Source organism: Protopterus annectens, chromosome 10.part0 (assembly GCF_019279795.1).
Source record: "Protopterus annectens isolate FY-2018-M chromosome 10.part0, PAN1.0, whole genome shotgun sequence".
NCBI classification, from domain to species: domain Eukaryota; kingdom Metazoa; phylum Chordata; order Ceratodontiformes; family Protopteridae; genus Protopterus; species Protopterus annectens.
In genome coordinates, this window is record NC_056744.1 from 1,772,777,364 (window position 1) to 1,772,796,578 (window position 19,215).

At 37.1% G+C, this 19,215-nt stretch overlaps 1 protein-coding gene across 1 annotated transcript in view; it reads left to right on the forward strand.

Annotated features, from left to right (window-relative positions):
* LOC122814488 (FK506-binding protein 5-like) overlaps positions 1-14,669 on the forward strand; it is a 175,903-nt gene extending 161,234 nt beyond the window's left edge. Inside the window, exon 5 of the mRNA XM_044087064.1 lies at positions 14,602-14,669. Within this exon, the coding sequence (XP_043942999.1) occupies positions 14,602-14,669 (68 nt within the window). The remainder of the gene's footprint in view (positions 1-14,601) is intronic.
* The last annotated feature ends 4,546 nt before the right edge of the window (positions 14,670-19,215 follow it).

Genomic DNA, 19,215 nt, shown 5'->3' on the forward strand with positions numbered 1-19,215 from the left:
TTCTTAGTTTTGTGGTAAAAAGTTGTTCAATTTTATTAAAACTATTTTTTTCCTGCGGAGAAACTGGTCTTATTTTACTTTTTTGGACAGGGGTAATTGTTTACATAGCTTTTTACTGGGTTTTATTCTCAAGAATGCTACTTTCTTAAAACTTACCTGTTTTACTGACTACTGCTGCTAGGATTCCCTGAGAATCTGGCACTTTTTTTGGCTTATCCAAGAAGTACCCTACCAGTTCCTAACTTGTACCTTTTTCTAGTAGCTAAAAGATTGTTAAACAGATTTTTTCACCACAACAGGCTGATATTTTCCCTCAGCCACAGATTGGTGACTCTGCTGTGGCCAAAGGAGGTTCCTCGGACCACTCATCTTTTTCCTTAGGTTCCAGTGGTGTAGTCCCTACAGCTACCATGGTTCTGAGTCAGATATGTTCTCTGTGGCTGTTGGTGTGTCCTTGTTCGGCAAGTGCTTGTCAGTCCTGAGGCAAGGGTCAGGTAATGCCTCTCTGCTTAGCTAGAAAGCTATTCCCATCCCTAGGGAGGTGATTGTTGACAATTCTGTGTCTGTTTCTTCAGGAATTCCTGTCAAAAAGAAACAAAAGACTAAACATATGTCTTCTCTTGTCACAGTGTCACTGGACAGGAATAATTCATTGGGTTCAGCTCCGGGTTTACTGCAGGCTCTTGACCATTCTTATATGGGTGATTCTTTGAAAAGAGAATTTTTTTTTTTCTGAACAGATTTAAACCTCCAAATGAGTGTCACAGAAAGATGATGTAATACCCTCAGATTTCTGATTCAGATTCTTAGGAGAATGTAACTTTGGATAGTTCCTGTAAAGGATTCTCTTTCTGTGAGACTACTTCCAGAATTCATTTTATTTTCAGTGACAAAACAATGATGTTTCTAGTCCCTCAGAAAATGTTGTCATTTCTTACAACTGGAATTTCTTGAACCTACCCGTGTTTTTGTCTCTCTCTCTCTCTCTCTCTCTCTCTCTCTCTCTCTCTCTCTCTCTCTCTCTCGTTATGCCTAGTCCTCTATTCTCAAATACTTTTGTCAAAACTTTCCATGCCATCCCATGTTTTTCGCCATCCAACAGATACGATCTCATTATTTGTTTAATCATTTTTAAGTATGCTGCCTATGGGAGCATCCAGAAGGCCTGTCCTAGGTATAGCAGTTGGGGATCCTCTGATCTAGTTCAATTTCCTTCCATTTTTTTATTTGTGCTTTTTTTTTTTGTTATATATCTCAGTGTGTGATCTCATTGTCACTGTTTTACTTTGCCGTAAATCCAGGTGTTTTATTCTTCCATTCCACATACTCTGTTGTATTCTCAACTGTAAACTGCATATATCCATACTTAATGCTAATGCTTTAATTTCCACTCATTTACTGTGTATCCTGAAACTTCTCCAAATTCTCTTATTATGCTGTAAACTCCCCCTAGATTGTCATCTGGCTCTGTCAGTGTAAGAAGGATCTCACTGATGCATAGCATTATCTTCTTCTGTTCCCCTGCACATTCATGCCCTTTTATAGCTGAGGCCAATATAATATTCAACAGAGGTTCCAAGTGGACTGCAAATAGTTAAGGGATAGAGGGGGCACCCCTGCCTCATCAGTGTCTCTATTTTTATTTCTCTTAACTGTCTTACCAGTGTCTTCAATCTAGCCTTAGCACCCATATATAGACTTTCCAACAGTTGTGTCCAGCCTGATGGGAAGCCCCACCTCTCTAAAAGACTAATTATATATCCAACTAACTCTACTGAATGCTTTTTCAGTATCCAGTCACAATATCACAAGATCTGATGTTGCCTTTTCTGTGCATTCCTCCACTGATGGATCTCAGATTCAACTTTGGATCTGACTTTAGATGTTTTTTTTTCAAACTTGGGATCCATAGCTCAATTTCCTCCCCTTACACAGAATCCCCTTCTGTCCCCAACATTACCTCTGATCTCATTTGCCAGTCTTAGAGTTTGGACATGATTCATTGGCTTGAGCTTCTATTCAGCTAAGTATTTTACATTTTTTGTCATTTTTAAATCTTTAGATACTTTTTCTGGTATATTAGTGTCTTTTTCTACAAGGTTCCTTCCCTTTCCCATATTTATTTATAAACAAAAAAAAAAAACTTTACACCAAGAAAGAGAAGATTGATGTAATCATATTTACCATTGTTGGTGGTGTTTTTCTGTGCTTCCCTTTTCTCATTGCAGGGACTATTTCGGACAAGCAAACAGGTTTTAGGAAATGTGTGGCCTGTAGTCTGATTCCCATTTAAAGTGTGTATATTGTTTGGGGGAAGCTCATTTAGAGAAAGATTGCTCTATTTTCATGGGACCTTCTCAGTGGGCCATGATTCAATGATAGGACAAGTTTGTGCTCAAGGGCCTCATCTCTTCTGACTTCTCAAAATTGCATGTACAGCATTTCCATCAAGGGGAAAGTCTTTGGATAAACAAAAGGGACTGGCTTGAAAAAGGGCAAGTGGATGAGGAAGCTATCTCCTGATCTCTTTCCATTGTCTGTTTTATCTTTGGCTCCAACGGCAAAAATTTCCATGCCTTCAGATCCTACTAATCTCTCAGATCCAATTGCAGTATTATCCAAGACTACCCCCATAATTTAGCTGAGGTTTTCCCCAGATCCAGTCTCTTCTAAGCTGCAATCACCCTTTCTACAGAAGAGATCCTTACAGAGATCTTTGTGGCCAGTTTCCACATCTTTATTATTGAGGTCCATTAGGTCTACCAGAAACTTGACAGAAGCAGATGTGTATAGAATGATGGTGAAGTTCCTCAGGACATAAAATCAGCTGAAAGCTCTTCAGGTTCTGTCTCCTACTGAACCCATTAGCTTTGGGCCATCTTCCTGACCTATGGCTACTCCTACCATGATCTAACCTCTAGGTTTGCAGATGTTGGAGCCAAGTTCCTCTGGACTATCCATGTTGGATGAGAAGTGGTAGTCAACTTCAGCTCCAGCATCATCTCTGACCCAAATGGCTTCCATTTTCTTGGAGCTGGAGAATCTTGGAGCCAAAGATTCATTGTTGAGTCTGAAGGTAAAGGTTCTGCTCAAAAGCTCTCAGAGCCATAATTTCTCCTCAGAGACTCAGCATTAGATAGCTCGGCTGTGGCTTCAGTCTTGAAACAGAGTCAGGGTCAAGCTGTTGGTCATAGTGGTGTGACAGCTTTGACTCCTACTGGAGTGATCATGTGTTCCTCCTCAGCTTCTGCTTTCAAGGCAGTGGAGAGGACTGTCGTGGCCCCACCTGCTCTGCAACTGACAGCCCTGGGTCTGCTAAGAATGCAACAGAGTATGTGGAATAGAAGAATAAAACATCTGGGCTTATGGCTAAGTAAAATAGTAAAGTTGAGATCACATACTGTGAGATATATAACAAGAGAAAAGCAAAAATAGAAAATGGAAGGGAATTGAACTAGATTAGAGGATCCTAAACTGCTATACCTGGGACTGGCCTTTTGAGTCCTGCCTGGACCTTGCCCTCTGCAGAGGCTCCTCAGAGGCATAAATGTAAAAGCAGACACATTGACTCCCCCAGGAGTCCTTGACAGATGACACAGATTTTCATTACAGGGGAGGGTTCCGCCAGATAAACCCTTGAGGATGTCTCATTTAGGTAGATCCTCGAGCTTGGAAAACAGAAAGGAAGCTGATCTTCTGAAGCCCCTTCTCCTAAGGAGCCTGTGTTCCTTGAGGCTTTTCATTCCAGCCCATCTAATCCATGGGTGGTTCCCTGATGAAATGGTGGAGTTAGTCTTTCACCATGCATGAAAGGAACCAGACATCACAGAACCAATCCCCAGAAAATCAGACAAATATCTTGTTGCTCCTAATGACCTCTCCCACTGGACCTAAGGCCCAGCAGTGGATGCCATGGTTGTGATGGCAGCCACTAAGGAGGTCTCATAAGAAATTGCTTCTGTCCATCCCCCTAACAGAGACTCCAAGCTGTGGACAGATTTGGGAAGTATGTTTATGCTTCACCTAATTTTCATTAAGGTCACTGAATTAGATGGCATACATGGCTAGGTTTCAAAGAGACTTTATCAAGGAGCTTTCTAAGTCTCTTTTTATGGATCCATGTATGGGGAAGACAGGAAAAAAGTGTAGTCACAGCTAGCCACACTTCAGTTCTTGTTGAATGTGTCCATGTGTCAAACATCCAGTGCAACAGAAGGTATTGTGAGAGCTGCAGGAACATGCATTACAGTAAGAAGGCATGCCTGGATGTGTTTGGGTGACTTTGTGGAGCCTTTTATGATTTTTTTTATCAATGCCAGGTTTGATGGCTTGAGCTTGTATGGCCCTAAGGTCAAAAACACACTCTCCAGAAATAAACAGGATGGGAAAACTCTTTGTGCCTTAGGCGTACATTTTTCTACCCACCCAGAGGACCTTTTCTAGAAACCAAAAGGGGTAAGAAACTTTGCCTTGGGAAGCCCCAAGTGTTTTTCAGGATTCCTCTGGAGATAGATCCCCCTGAGGCAGAGGGAGATATTCTAATGTTAGACATCATCCTCATAGCAGACAGCCCTGAAGAATTAAAGCTTCAGGGGTTTGCTCTCTGACAGGCCCTTTCAGTGCTCCTGAACGTACGTTTTCCCACCTGCTGCACTCTGGAGGTAGTCATGTATAAGTGTGGACAATAATTTCCAGAGACTACTTCATCCCCTTGCCCTTTCCACCCCCACCCCATGAAAGAAACGTCCCAATGTACCACCCTGTCAAAGAAAAGCAGCAGCATTAGAAATAAAAAAGTTGGCAGACATGCAAGTCGTCCAGGAGGTCCCACCAGACAGACTAGAGTTTGGAACTTATTCCAAATTCATTCTAGTGTCAAAATTGAATGAGGACCTAAGACCATTTTTGGACCTCTGTCCTTGAACCAATATGTCAGACACACAAAGTTCTGCATGTTCACAGTACAGTCTATCTTCCCTTTCTGAGGAATGTTGGCTGGCTGTGCTTAACAGAACTTCAGTATGTACACTATCACATCAGAATGAACAGAGATTCCAGGAAGTTCCTCCACTTCCATTTGGCAGCCAGTCATTTTCAGTTCAGAGACCTGCCACTTGGTGTCAAACCAGCCCCTTTGGTGTTCACCAAATGCATGACAGTGGTTGTAGCTCATCTTTGACTGCAAGGGTACCTGGTGTTCCCCTATCTAGATGATTGGCTCCTTACTGCTTCTACCAGGTCACTGCTAGCCCAGGCTAGAAACTATTTCCTTTGGCTATGCTCCAACCTGGGACTTACAGCGAACCAGGAAAAATCTCATTTCTCCCAGGTACAGGTTCAGGAGTTCATAGAAGCCCATTTGGACATAACCACTCCAATTGCAAAGTTACCCGAGAATAGGATTCTAAGAAATCAGGCTCAACAATGTCTTTCCTGTCAGACTCCACATGCCAGATTAGTCCTTCAGCTTTTGGGATTGATGGCAGGCTCCAGCACTTTGGTCCCCTTGGTAAGGTATTATATGGGACTGTTACAGTGGAGACTAGTGGTTTAATGATCCATTAGATCCCAGCCCATGGCTGTTCAAATTTGCTTAACAAGGATCTTTGGAAATCATGTAACATGGTGGATTCAGTTTCCAGAAGATCCATGGCCATCCTGTTTTCCCTCCCTCTTCCAAACCCACAGTGATCATGGATGCTTCCCAGCTAGGGTGGGAGGGCATTACTTGAGAAAGATGGTCCAAGACACTTGGACCACAACAGAAGCCAAACTTTAAATCAATGTCTTAAAGATGAGGTCAGTCCTCCTAGCTTTGGAGGCCTTTCAGGATATCCTTCCTCCGGGGTGATTCCTATCCAGACAGACAACATGTTAGTTGTCTGGTACATCAATAAATAAGGGGGAACACACTCCTACACTTTCCAACTGCTATCTGGTAGTAATGCACATACTAGTGAAGGCAGACATTCTAGTTGACAAGTTGAGTAGATCTATTCTGCTACCTCACAAGTGGCCTCTGCATCCAACAGTGGTGACACAAATCTTTTACTGTAGGGCCAACAATGCTGTGATCTTTTTGCTTCTCCCATGACCCTCCAGTTTCTTATATGCCTTCCCATCAACTCCCCAATTCCAAAGTTCTTGCAGAAAGCATTACAACAGAAGATCATGATCATCCTCATTGCCCCTTTTTGGCCTCAGCAGGTGTAGTTTCCCTTCCTTTGGACTCATCTAGTATGTCTTCCTTGGGGGCTGGATTTGAATCCATCTGTCCTCATCTGCAATGCCTCATCCAGACATCAGAACCCTAAAACTAACTGCATGGTTTCTCCACTTCCAGTGATGGGTATTCGGTCCAAACTTTCATCCCAAGTGGTCCATATTCTTATTTCTTCTCAGAAACCAACCACATGGAAAGTTTTCAAAAGTAAATGGAAAATGTTTACCATCTGTACTTCAAAGAGAAACCTAGACCCTTTTGCATTTCCTAAATCATCAGTATTAGTATTTCTTGCCTTCATTTTCCATAATGGTGCTATTTATTCAACTATCAAAGTTCAGACGCAGTGATTTCAAACTTTTATATTGAAGAGAATAACACTTCCGTAGCTTCACTTAAATTGTCAATGCACTCTTGAAAGCTACTTTTCTTAGATCCCCCACTCAAGGGTTCAACCTCCCCTTGGAACATGACTGTCTTGCTATAAGCCTTGACCAAAGCTTCTTTTGAACCTACTGCCAAGGTGGAATTACATTGTTTTATTTGGAAAACCCTTTTCTTGGTAGCAATTACTTCAGCTAGAAGGGTGTCAGAACTCCAAGCCCTGCCTTGCCAACCTCCATATATTATCTTCCAAAAGGGCAGTGTTTTTTTACACACTAACCCCTCCTTTTTGCATAAAATAGCTTCTCAGATTTCACTCAACCAATGTATTAATCTATTGTTCTTCTTCACAAACATTTCAAATACAGGAGAATGCACTGTCCATTTATTGGATATGCATAGACAATTACATTTCTACCTTCATTTAACAAAGCCTTTTAGGAAATCAGATCAATTGTTTCATGTTCTAAACCAAGATAGGGCAAGCCATGTCAAAGGTTACTTTAGCTATATGCTTGACTAGCTGTATCTCCGACGTATATAAGCAAAGGGGTCTGGCCTTAACCAGACCACAAAAAGCGTGCTCAACAAGAGCTATTTCCACTTCTTCAGCCTTCCTTTCTTTGGCTTCAATTGATGACATTTGTACTGTTGTCATCTGGTCTAATGTTCATACTTTCATTTCCCATTACAAGTTGTATCTGCTTTCCAAAGATAGGTGGCTTTCAGTTCTGCCATGTCTAGAACACCCACAGGTTTCAGTTCTGCCATCTTCTAGAACATCCGTGGAACTAAGCAGCAGGGGACTCTGTCCCATCATTGAGGAATGGATTGAAAAGACAACATCAGATGCCAAAATTATGTCCTCAACTCAATACCTCCTTCCCCTTTTCATCTCATGGAAAGCTTTTCTTCCTTTGTCTTCTGGTATAACTGTATGGGTTGCCATTGTTACAGCAATACATACTTTTGCAGTTCCAGTGCAAATTTTCTTTTGATCTGTCATGTAGTCTTATGGTATTACCTATGTTTATTTTATGTAATGATTCTTGCAGGATGTAAGGGTAATGTTGGGGACAGGAGGAGATTGTGGATAAGGGGAGGAGCCTAAGCTATGGATCCTAAGTCTGAAAGAAAAGCATCCAAAGTTGGATCTGAGTTTGTATCCGAGACCCATCAGTTGAGGAAGGATGGAAACAGGCAACACATATCTACCATTATGGTAAGTACATAACTTTCATTTTCTTTTCGGTGCCTTAGAGGTCTTGCATTAATAGTAAAGTCTTTAAAATATTGTCTGTTGTCATCCATCCTGCCACATACCCCATTTGATTATTATGTATGATCTGTGGGTGAATGCTCACTAACCTGTCTGCCATGATTGACATAAAGCATTTATAATCATGGTTCAAGACTGAAATGAGTCTGTAGGAAAAACGTGATAGTGGATGCTTCTCTTATTTATATATTACAGTAACTTTCCCTTTTTTTGAAGATGCCTCTCTCCCTGTCAAAATAATAGCAAATAATTTAGTCTATATGAACATCTTCTCTTTATTAATCTCCCAGAATTCTATTGGAAATCCATCTCTTCCTGGTGTTTCCCCTTTGTCAGCTTCTTCCATATGTTCTCCTTTTCCTCCTGCTGAATCCGAGCTACCAGCTTCCTCTTATCCTTTACTGTTATCTCAGGAAATTGCTGATCTTCCTTACTTTGATGCCCCCTGAGGACCTTTTTGCCTCTTCTATTCCTCTGCATAAATATCCTAATAATAACTTGGAAAACTCTGCAGTATTTCATCTAACTGAACTTCCTCTTTATTTGCTGTCTTCTGTGTTTGCTCTTTGTCTCCTCTTTTATCCAATATATTCCTCTGTCCACCTTTTGCTTTTTGTACCCTGCCATGAAATTTCCGCTACACCCTCTCTTCCAAATGTCAAGCCATCTCACCATGTTCATATATGATCTCAAGAACATACCTTCCTTTAATTCTTCTATTTGTCATCCACTGTCCACTCTCTTACTCCATTCTGGTCACTTACCACTAAGCACAGCCCCTCCTGGAATGTCACTACTTTACTTAATGTTCCCCTCATTACCTTAATACTTGTTTTTGGGGGCAGCTACAATAACACTATTGTTAATTGCATTTCCCTTCATCAACTTTTTATCCCTGCATGCATCCCTTTCTTGTCTTCTATTACACCCTCCATCCTAAAGGGAGTATTTTTACATGAGTATAACTAATCCCCTTTGTCCCTTCTCTTCTCTTTCCAGTCAGAGCCTGCCATAACCTGAAACCCATCTCTGTTCAGATATTTGTGTTCCTCCAGCTTTAGCTGAGTTTCTTGTGAGGCTGTAAATTGTGGCCATTCTGCTTTAACATAACCCAAAATCCTAACTCTTTTAATTGTGTTTCTCAGACCATTTATGTTCCACAATATTAACCTCGATTTTGTATCACTCATAGTTTCCTTCATTCCATTTCCACTTTACCCATCTTGTTACCCTTCTGTCCTAATTCTTGATCCGTACCTATATTTTAGAGTTTCCCATTCATCTTTTTTTTTCCCCTTTCTCCATAGCATCTGTGTTGATATCTATCTCTTTTCCATTTTTCCATTTCTCCTCCCCCCACCCTTTATCTTGAACTATGTACTAATACACAACTTGTGCTTCCTGTTTAGAGTCAAACTTACTCCTCCTAGGAACGCTCCCCATGTCTTAATATCTGTCATAACTATGGTAATACTTTTGAGTTGCTTAAGCTTGTTTCTTGTCCTACAGCCTTTCTATATGCTTAATGTTCATTTGACCTTTTCCTAGCCTTCACTTTCATTATTTTATCTATAAGCCCATACTCCCTCCTTCATTATTCAGTCAGTTGCATTACTTTTCAGTGACTGGTTTTCTCTGCCTGTCAGTTAAGTTGCTGTGTCTTTTGGCTTTTCCGGTTAGGGGTCACCACAGCGGAACTCCGGTCCGCTAATGACTGGCAGTAGATTTTTTTACATGCCAAGTTGCCGGCCCTGACTCACAACCTTCAACGAAGGTATGCCCATTCACACATATCTTCACACAGAAGATGCTCTAGCTGAGAATCGAACAGAACAACATCTTACTGTGACACGACAACACTATCACAGCACCACCTTCTACCTGTCAGTTAAGTAAATTACCCAATTAAACTGAGAGCATCTGACCATTCAGACCTTCAATCATCATTCTGTCAACCTATTATATAGGTGTCGCTTGTGTAGCCCATGCAAGCAAACTAGTGCTCAGTTCCTCTTCTCTTATTTACTTTAGCAAATCTTATTTAAACCAATAGTGTGCCGTATTTCATTTGCCCATATTTATTTTTAACTGCCTCTTGTATACATCCCATAGAAGCATTAGACTAATTGTGGTGTTTTTCTCTTATCTTCACCTCATAAAATCCTGTCATTCTTTTTTTTAAATAAATTTTATTAAAGCCATTTCTGAAACATACAATTATTAATATAGAACTGAACATATTTTATAATGAAAACAACAAAACAAGCGAAATGAGGGCAAATGCTCTGAAAGCTAAGCACAATAAATGTAAAAGATAAAAATAGCACCAGAGCACCCCACAGCGACCAGAACATATACAGAATCCAGCTGCAACGTTAAATCAAAGTCAAAACACGTAATGTGTAAACCAAGGTTTATTAATAATCCAGGTTAGTGCTTTCATCCCCACGGGCTTCTTCAGACCTATTAGTAATATAATTACTTAACATTAATTTAACATTGCAGCTGGATTCTGTACATGTTCCGCTCACTGTGGAGTGCTCTGATGCTATCTTTATCTTTTATATTTTATAATGGCTTAAATAAAAACCAAAATACTAATATAAAAGATAAAATTAGACAATGAACTATGTACAAAGATGTTCACTGTACTATATACAAATAAAACAAGTCAGAGCAAATGTATAAGAGCTGTTTAATACCTTTAAATTATTGATTTTCTAATAAATCAATTATGTTCAACCATTGGTTGTATATTGTTATATTCCTAGGAGATCTAGACTTGATTGTCATTGATTCTAATTTGAATACTTCCAAAAGAAGGTCTTTAAAGTTTTGAAAAGAAGGAATTTGTGACGATTTCCAGTTTCTGGTAATTTCTTTCCTGGCAATGGACAGAACAGACCAAGTAATCGAATATTTATTTGATTTAACACAGGATGGGATTGGACAATTAAATAAAATTAAAGACTTAGTAAGCAGGAAGTTATCAGTAAATATTATTTGTAAGAAATTATTGATATCTTCCGAAAATGTTTTCATATGAGAACAATCATAGAAAATATGTGCCCAATCAGCATTTTGTACCGTCATACATCTCCAACAAAGTATATCTTCTTTAAACATCTCATTTATGTTATATGGAGTGATGAATGATCTATTTAAAATTCTCCAAGTAAACATTCTCCATTTAAGTTATGTAGAAGATTTACTTGCTGACTGAAGAAAATTCAATTTATCTGTATCTGAAGGGTTACAATTATTAATGTCAGGGAAATATTTTCAGTAATTATCAGGGAAATATAACTAAATCTGATTTGTTTTTTATATATATATATATATATATATATATATATATATATATGACAAACTAATTTTATATATATATATATATATATATATATATATATATATATATACATATATATATATATATATATATATATGACAAACTAATTTTAATTAAGTTGCTCTGTTGACAAAAAACAATCAGGTACTGAACGAGTTTGGGAATTCCATTTTTAACTGAAGAAGGTAGTAAATCAAGTTTATTTTTGATATAATTTCTAGCTTCTTGTAAGTCAAGTCATGATGATGAATAAAGGTTATTCTCTTCCAATAAAATATTAATGGACTGTAATTAATTGTTTTTTACCAATTTATGCCAATAAATCAGATGTTTTTGCTCAAGTATAAGCATGTTATGAAAATTTGTGGAGAAAATAACCCCCTGTGTATATGCTATGGGGAAAATAAGGAATAACCAGTTTTCATAGGATTGGAATCTATGAATGAAATTTTTAAAGGATTCCAAAATTATGTTAATATAATTTGATATAAAATTGTGGGTAGGGCAAAAATCCTGTCATTCTTAATCTAATGTATGATTTAGCTTTCAACTTATTCATTGGTTGTCATGTTTCTTTTATTTATTTCCCCCACCTCTGGCTCTTACCTGAACCTTTTGAAGTGGATGGAATATTGTTATGTCTTCTTTCACTTTTTAAAGCTTTTCAGAGAAAATTTTTGATGTTTTACTTTATTTCTTATCTCATTTGTCATGTGATTCCTATTTCATTCCAGTGGCCACAAATTCAAATGCTTGTGGCCCTCCGGTCTTGAGTTGTACCACTCAGAAGTTACCCTTGTCTTTAACTTTCCATTTGATGGTCATCATCTCTGCATCTCCTTGTGTATATTTGCTCCCCCCACAGGAATCAGTTAATCTTAAGTAGCTTACTTATCAAACTATACCTCTTACCTCTCTAGTCTTGTCCATTGCCTGTGAACCATATTCTTCTACCATTAAATGCATGCAGTCCCTATGTGCCCCCATCAGATGCTTTAATTTCCATTACAGTTTGAAATACTTCCTCACAGCTGGCCAGTATGAGAGTTTTCACAGGTCCCCATGCCCAGTCCCAGTTAATGACATGCTTCTTGTACAGTCTAATTATAAACTACCCTTACCCCCATGATGTCATCGCTCATTACCTTTATACTGTCATGTGATGCAAAGTGTTTGATTAACTTAAATGTCCTTTATGTCCATATGCTGATAAAGATATGTTCTATACTTTTGTTCCTGCATTTAAGTACCTTCCGACTAGAGAACCTTTTGTCCAAAACCTTTTGTCAAGAACATACCTTCCTTTAATTCTTCTATTTGTCATCCACTGTCCACTCTCTTACTCCATTCTGGTCACTTACCACTAAGCACAGCCCCTCCTGGAATGTCACTACTTTACCTAATGTTCCCCTCATTACCTTAATACTTGTTTTTGGGGGCAGCTACAATAACACTATTGTTAATTGCATTTCCCTTCATCAACTTTTTATCCCTGCATGCATCCCTTTCTTGTCTTCTATTACACCCTCCATCCTAAAGGGAGTATTTTTACATGAGTATAACTAATCCCCTTTGTCCCTTCTCTTCTCTTTCCAGTCAGAGCCTGCCATAACCTGAAACCCATCTCTGTTCAGATATTTGTGTTCCTCCAGCTTTAGCTGAGTTTCTTGTGAGGCTGTAAATTGTGGCCATTCTGCTTTAACATAACCCAAAATCCTAACTCTTTTAATTGTGTTTCTCAGACCATTTATGTTCCACAATATTAACCTCGATTTTGTATCACTCATAGTTTCCTTCATTCCATTTCCACTTTACCCATCTTGTTACCCTTCTGTCCTAATTCTTGATCCGTACCTATATTTTAGAGTTTCCCATTCATCTTTTTTTTCCCCTTTCTCCATAGCATCTGTGTTGATATCTATCTCTTTTCCATTTTTCCATTTCTCCTCCCCCCACCCTTTATCTTGAACTATGTACTAATACACAACTTGTGCTTCCTGTTTAGAGTCAAACTTACTCCTCCTAGGAACGCTCCCCATGTCTTAATATCTGTCATAACTATGGTAATACTTTTGAGTTGCTTAAGCTTGTTTCTCGTCTTACAGCCTCCCTATATGCTTAATGTTCATTTGACATTTTCCAAGTCTTCAATTTCATTATTTTATCTATAAGCCCATATCCCCTCCTTCAATTTTCAATACATTGATTTACTTTTCATTGACTGGTTTTCTCTACCTGTCAGTTAAGTTGCTGTGTCTTTTGGCTTTTCCCGGTTAGGGGTCACCACAGCGGAACTCCGGTCCGCTAATGACTGGCAGTAGATTTTTTTACATGCCAAGTTGCCGGCCCTGACTCACAACCTTCAACGAAGGTATGCCCATTCACACATATCTTCACACAGAAGATGCTCTAGCTGAGAATCGAACAGAACAACATCTTACTGTGACACGACAACACTATCACAGCACCACCTTCTACCTGTCAGTTAAGTAAATGACCTAATTAACTGAATGTGTCTGACCCTTCAGCCCATCAGTCATCATTCTGACAACCTATTACATAGGTGTCACTTGTGTAGCCCACGCAAGCAAACTAGTGTTGGTTCCTCTTCTCTTACTAACTTTAGCAGATCTTATTTAAACCAGTAGTTTGCCTCCTTCTTTTGTCCATATTTATTTTAACTGCTTCCCGTATACATCCTGTAGAAAGAAGCATTAGACTAATTATGATGTTTTTCTCTCATCTTCACCTCATAAAGTCCTGCCATTCTTTTTTAAATAAATTTTATTAAAGCCATTTCTGAAACATACAATTATTAATATAGAACTGAACATATTTTATAATGAAAACAACAAAACAAGCGAAATGAGGGCAAATGCTCTGAAAGCTAAGCACAATAAATGTAAAAGATAAAAATAGCACCAGAGCACTCCACAGCGACCGGAACATATACATAATCCAGCTGCAATGTTAAATCAAAGTCAAAACACGTAATGTGTAAACCAAGGTTTATTAATAATCCAGGTTAGTGCTTTCATCCCCACGGGCTTCTTCAGACCTATTAGTAATATAATTACTTAACATTAATTTAACATTGCAGCTGGATTCTGTACATGTTCCGCTCACTGTGGAGTGCTCTGATGCTATCTTTATCTTTTATATTTTATAATGGCTTAAATAAAAACCAAAATACTAATATAAAAGATAAAAAAAGACAATGAACTATGTACAAAGATGTTCACTGTACTATATACAAATAAAACAAGTCAGAGCAAATGTATAAGAGCTGTTTAATACCTTTAAATTATTGATTTTCTAATAAATCAATTATGTTCAACCATTGGTTGTATATTGTTATATTCCTAGGAGATCTAGACTTGATTGTCATTGATTCTAATTTGAATACTTCCAAAAGAAGGTCTTTAAAGTTTTGAAAAGAAGGAATTTGTGACGATTTCCAGTTTCTGGTAATTTCTTTCCTGGCAATGGACAGAACAGACCAAGTAATCGAATATTTATTTGATTTAACACAGGATGGGATTGGACAATTAAATAAAATTAAAGACTTAGTAAGCAGGAAGTTATCAGTAAATATTATTTGTAAGAAATTATTGATATCTTCCGAAAATGTTTTCATATGAGAACAATCATAGAAAATATGTGCCCAATCAGCATTTTGTACCGTCATACATCTCCAACAAAGTATATCTTCTTTAAACATCTCATTTATGTTATATGGAGTGATGAATGATCTATTTAAAATTCTCCAAGTAAACATTCTCCATTTAAGTTATGTAGAAGATTTACCTGCTGACTGAAGAAAATTCAATTTATCTGTATCTGAAGGGTTACAATTATTAATGTCAGGGAAATATTTTCAGTAATTATCAGGGAAATATAACTAAATCTGATTTGTTTTTTATATATATATATATATATATATATATATATATATATATATATGACAAACTAATTTTATATATATATATATATATATATATATATATATATATATATATATATATATATATATATATATACATATATATATATATATATATATGACAAACTAATTTTTATTAATTTGCTCTGTTGACAAAAACAATCAGGTACTGAACGAGTTTGGGAATTCCATTTTAACTGAAGAAGGTAGTAAATCAAGTTTATTTTTGATATAATTTCTAGCTTCTTGTAAGTCAAGTCATGATGATGAATAAAGGTTATTCTCTTCCAATAAAATATTAATGGACTGTAATTAATTGTTTTTACCAATTTATGCCAATAAATCAGATGTTTTTGCTCAAGTATAAGCATGTTATGAAAATTTGTGGAGAAAATAACCCCCTGTGTATATGCTATGGGGAAAATAAGGAATAACCAGTTTTCATAGGATTGGAATCTATGAATGAAATTTTTAAAGGATTCCAAAATTATGTTAATATAATTTGATATAAAATTGTGGGTAGGGCAAAAATCCTGTCATTCTTAATCTAATGTATGATTTAGCTTTCAACTTATTCATTGGTTGTCATGTTTCTTTTATTTATTTCCCCCACCTCTGGCTCTTACCTGAACCTTTTGAAGTGGAATATTGTTATGTCTTCTTTCACTTTTTAAAGCTTTTCAGAGAAAATTTTTGATGTTTTACTTTATTTCTTATCTCATTTGTCATGTGATTCCTATTTCATTCCAGTGGCCACAAATTCAAATGCTTGTGGCCCTCCGGTCTTGAGTTGTACCACTCAGAAGTTACCCTTGTCTTTAACTTTCCATTTGATGGTCATCATCTCTGCATCTCCTTGTGTATATTTGCTCCCCCCACAGGAATCAGTTAATCTTAAGTAGCTTACTTATCAAACTATACCTCTTACCTCTCTAGTCTTGTCCATTGCCTGTGAACCATATTCTTCTACCATTAAATGCATGCACTCCCTATGTGACCCCCAACACATACTTTAATTTAAATTACAGTTTGAAATACTTCCTCACAGCTGGCCAAGCACTTCTCATTTGAGAGTTTTCACAGATCCCCCATGCCCAATCCCAGTTAACAACATGCTTTTTGTACATTCTAATTATAAACTACCCTTACCCCATGATGTCATCGCTCATTACCTTTATACTGTCATGTGATGCAAAGTGTTTGATTAACTTAAATGTCCTTTATGTCCATATGCTGATAAAGATATGTTCTATACTTTTGTTCCTGCATTTAAGTACCTTCCGACTAGAGAACCTTTTGTCCAAAACCTTTTGTCAAGAACATACCTTCCTTTAATTCTTCTATTTGTCATCCACTGTCCACTCTCTTACTCCATTCTGGTCACTTACCACTAAGCACAGCCCCTCCTGGAATGTCACTATTTTACCTAATGTTCCCCTCATTACCTTAATACTTGTTTTTGGGGGCAGCTACAATAACACTATTGTTAATTGCATTTCCCTTCATCAACTTTTTATCCCTGCATGCATCCCTTTCTTGTCTTCTATTACACCCTCCATCCTAAAGGGAGTATTTTTACATGAGTATAACTAATCCCCTTTGTCCCTTCTCTTCTCTTTCCAGTCAGAGCCTGCCATAACCTGAAACCCATCTCTGTTCAGATATTTGTGTTCCTCCAGCTTTAGCTGAGTTTCTTGTGAGGCTGTAAATTGTGGCCATTCTGCTTTAACATAACCCAAAATCCTAACTCTTTTAATTGTGTTTCTCAGACCATTTATGTTCCACAATATTAACCTCGATTTTGTATCACTCATAGTTTCCTTCATTCCATTTCCACTTTACCCATCTTGTTACCCTTCTGTCCTAATTCTTGATCCGTACCTATATTTTAGAGTTTCCCATTCATCTTTTTTTTCCCCTTTCTCCATAGCATCTGTGTTGATATCTATCTCTTTTCCATTTTCCATTTCTCCTCCCCCCACCCTTTATCTTGAACTATGTACTAATACACAACTTGTGCTTCCTGTTTAGAGTCAAACTTACTCCTCCTAGGAACGCTCCCCATGTCTTAATATCTGTCATAACTATGGTAATACTTTTGAGTTGCTTAAGCTTGTTTCTTGTCCTACAGCCTTTCTATATGCTTAATGTTCACTTGACCTTTTCCTAGCCTTCACTTTCATTATTTTATCTATAAGCCCATATTCCCTCCTTCATTATTCAGTCAGTTGCATTACTTTTCAGTGACTGGTTTTCTCTGCCTGTCAGTTAAGTTGCTGTGTCTTTTGGCTTTTCCCGGTTAGGGGTCACCACAGCGGAACTCCGGTCCGCTAATGACTGGCAGTAGATTTTTTTACATGCCAAGTTGCCGGCCCTGACTCACAACCTTCAACGAAGGTATGCCCATTCACACATATCTTCACACAGAAGATGCTCTAGCTGAGAATCGAACAGAACAACATCTTACTGTGACACGACAACACTATCACAGCACCACCTTCTACCTGTCAGTTAAGTAAATTACCCAATTAAACTGAGAGCATCTGACCATTCAGACCTTCAATCATCATTCTGTCAACCTATTATATAGGTGTCGCTTGTGTAGCCCATGCAAGCAAACTAGTGCTCAGTTCCTCTTCTCTTATTTACTTTAGCAAATCTTATTTAAACCAATAGTGTGCCGTATTTCATTTGCCCATATTTATTTTTAACTGCCTCTTGTATACATCCCATAGAAGCATTAGACTAATTGTGGTGTTTTTCTCTTATCTTCACCTCATAAAATCCTGTCATTCTTTTTTTTTTAAATAAATTTTATTAAAGCCATTTCTGAAACATACAATTATTAATATAGAACTGAACATATTTTATAATGAAAACAACAAAACAAGCGAAATGAGGGCAAATGCTCTGAAAGCTAAGCACAATAAATGTAAAAGATAAAAATAGCACCAGAGCACCCCACAGCGACCAGAACATATACAGAATCCAGCTGCAACGTTAAATCAAAGTCAAAACACGTAATGTGTAAACCAAGGTTTATTAATAATCCAGGTTAGTGCTTTCATCCCCACGGGCTTCTTCAGACCTATTAGTAATATAATTACTTAACATTAATTTAACATTGCAGCTGGATTCTGTACATGTTCCGCTCACTGTGGAGTGCTCTGATGCTATCTTTATCTTTTATATTTTATAATGGCTTAAATAAAAACCAAAATACTAATATAAAAGATAAAAAAAGACAATGAACTATGTACAAAGATGTTCACTGTACTATATACAAATAAAACAAGTCAGAGCAAATGTATAAGAGCTGTTTAATACCTTTAAATTATTGATTTTCTAATAAATCAATTATGTTCAACCATTGGTTGTATATTGTTATATTCCTAGGAGATCTAGACTTGATTGTCATTGATTCTAATTTGAATACTTCCAAAAGAAGGTCTTTAAAGTTTTGAAAAGAAGGAATTTGTGACGATTTCCAGTTTCTGGTAATTTCTTTCCTGGCAATGGACAGAACAGACCAAGTAATCGAATATTTATTTGATTTAACACAGGATGGGATTGGACAATTAAATAAAATTAAAGACTTAGTAAGCAGGAAGTTATCAGTAAATATTATTTGTAAGAAATTATTGATATCTTCCGAAAATGTTTTCATATGAGAACAATCATAGAAAATATGTGCCCAATCAGCATTTTGTACCGTCATACATCTCCAACAAAGTATATCTTCTTTAAACATCTCATTTATGTTATATGGAGTGATGAATGATCTATTTAAAATTCTCCAAGTAAACATTCTCCATTTAAGTTATGTAGAAGATTTACCTGCTGACTGAAGAAAATTCAATTTATCTGTATCTGAAGGGTTACAATTATTAATGTCAGGGAAATATTTTCAGTAATTATCAGGGAAATATAACTAAATCTGATTTAATTGTTTTATATATATATATATATATATATATATATATATATATATATATATATATATATGACAAACTAATTTTATATATATATATATATAT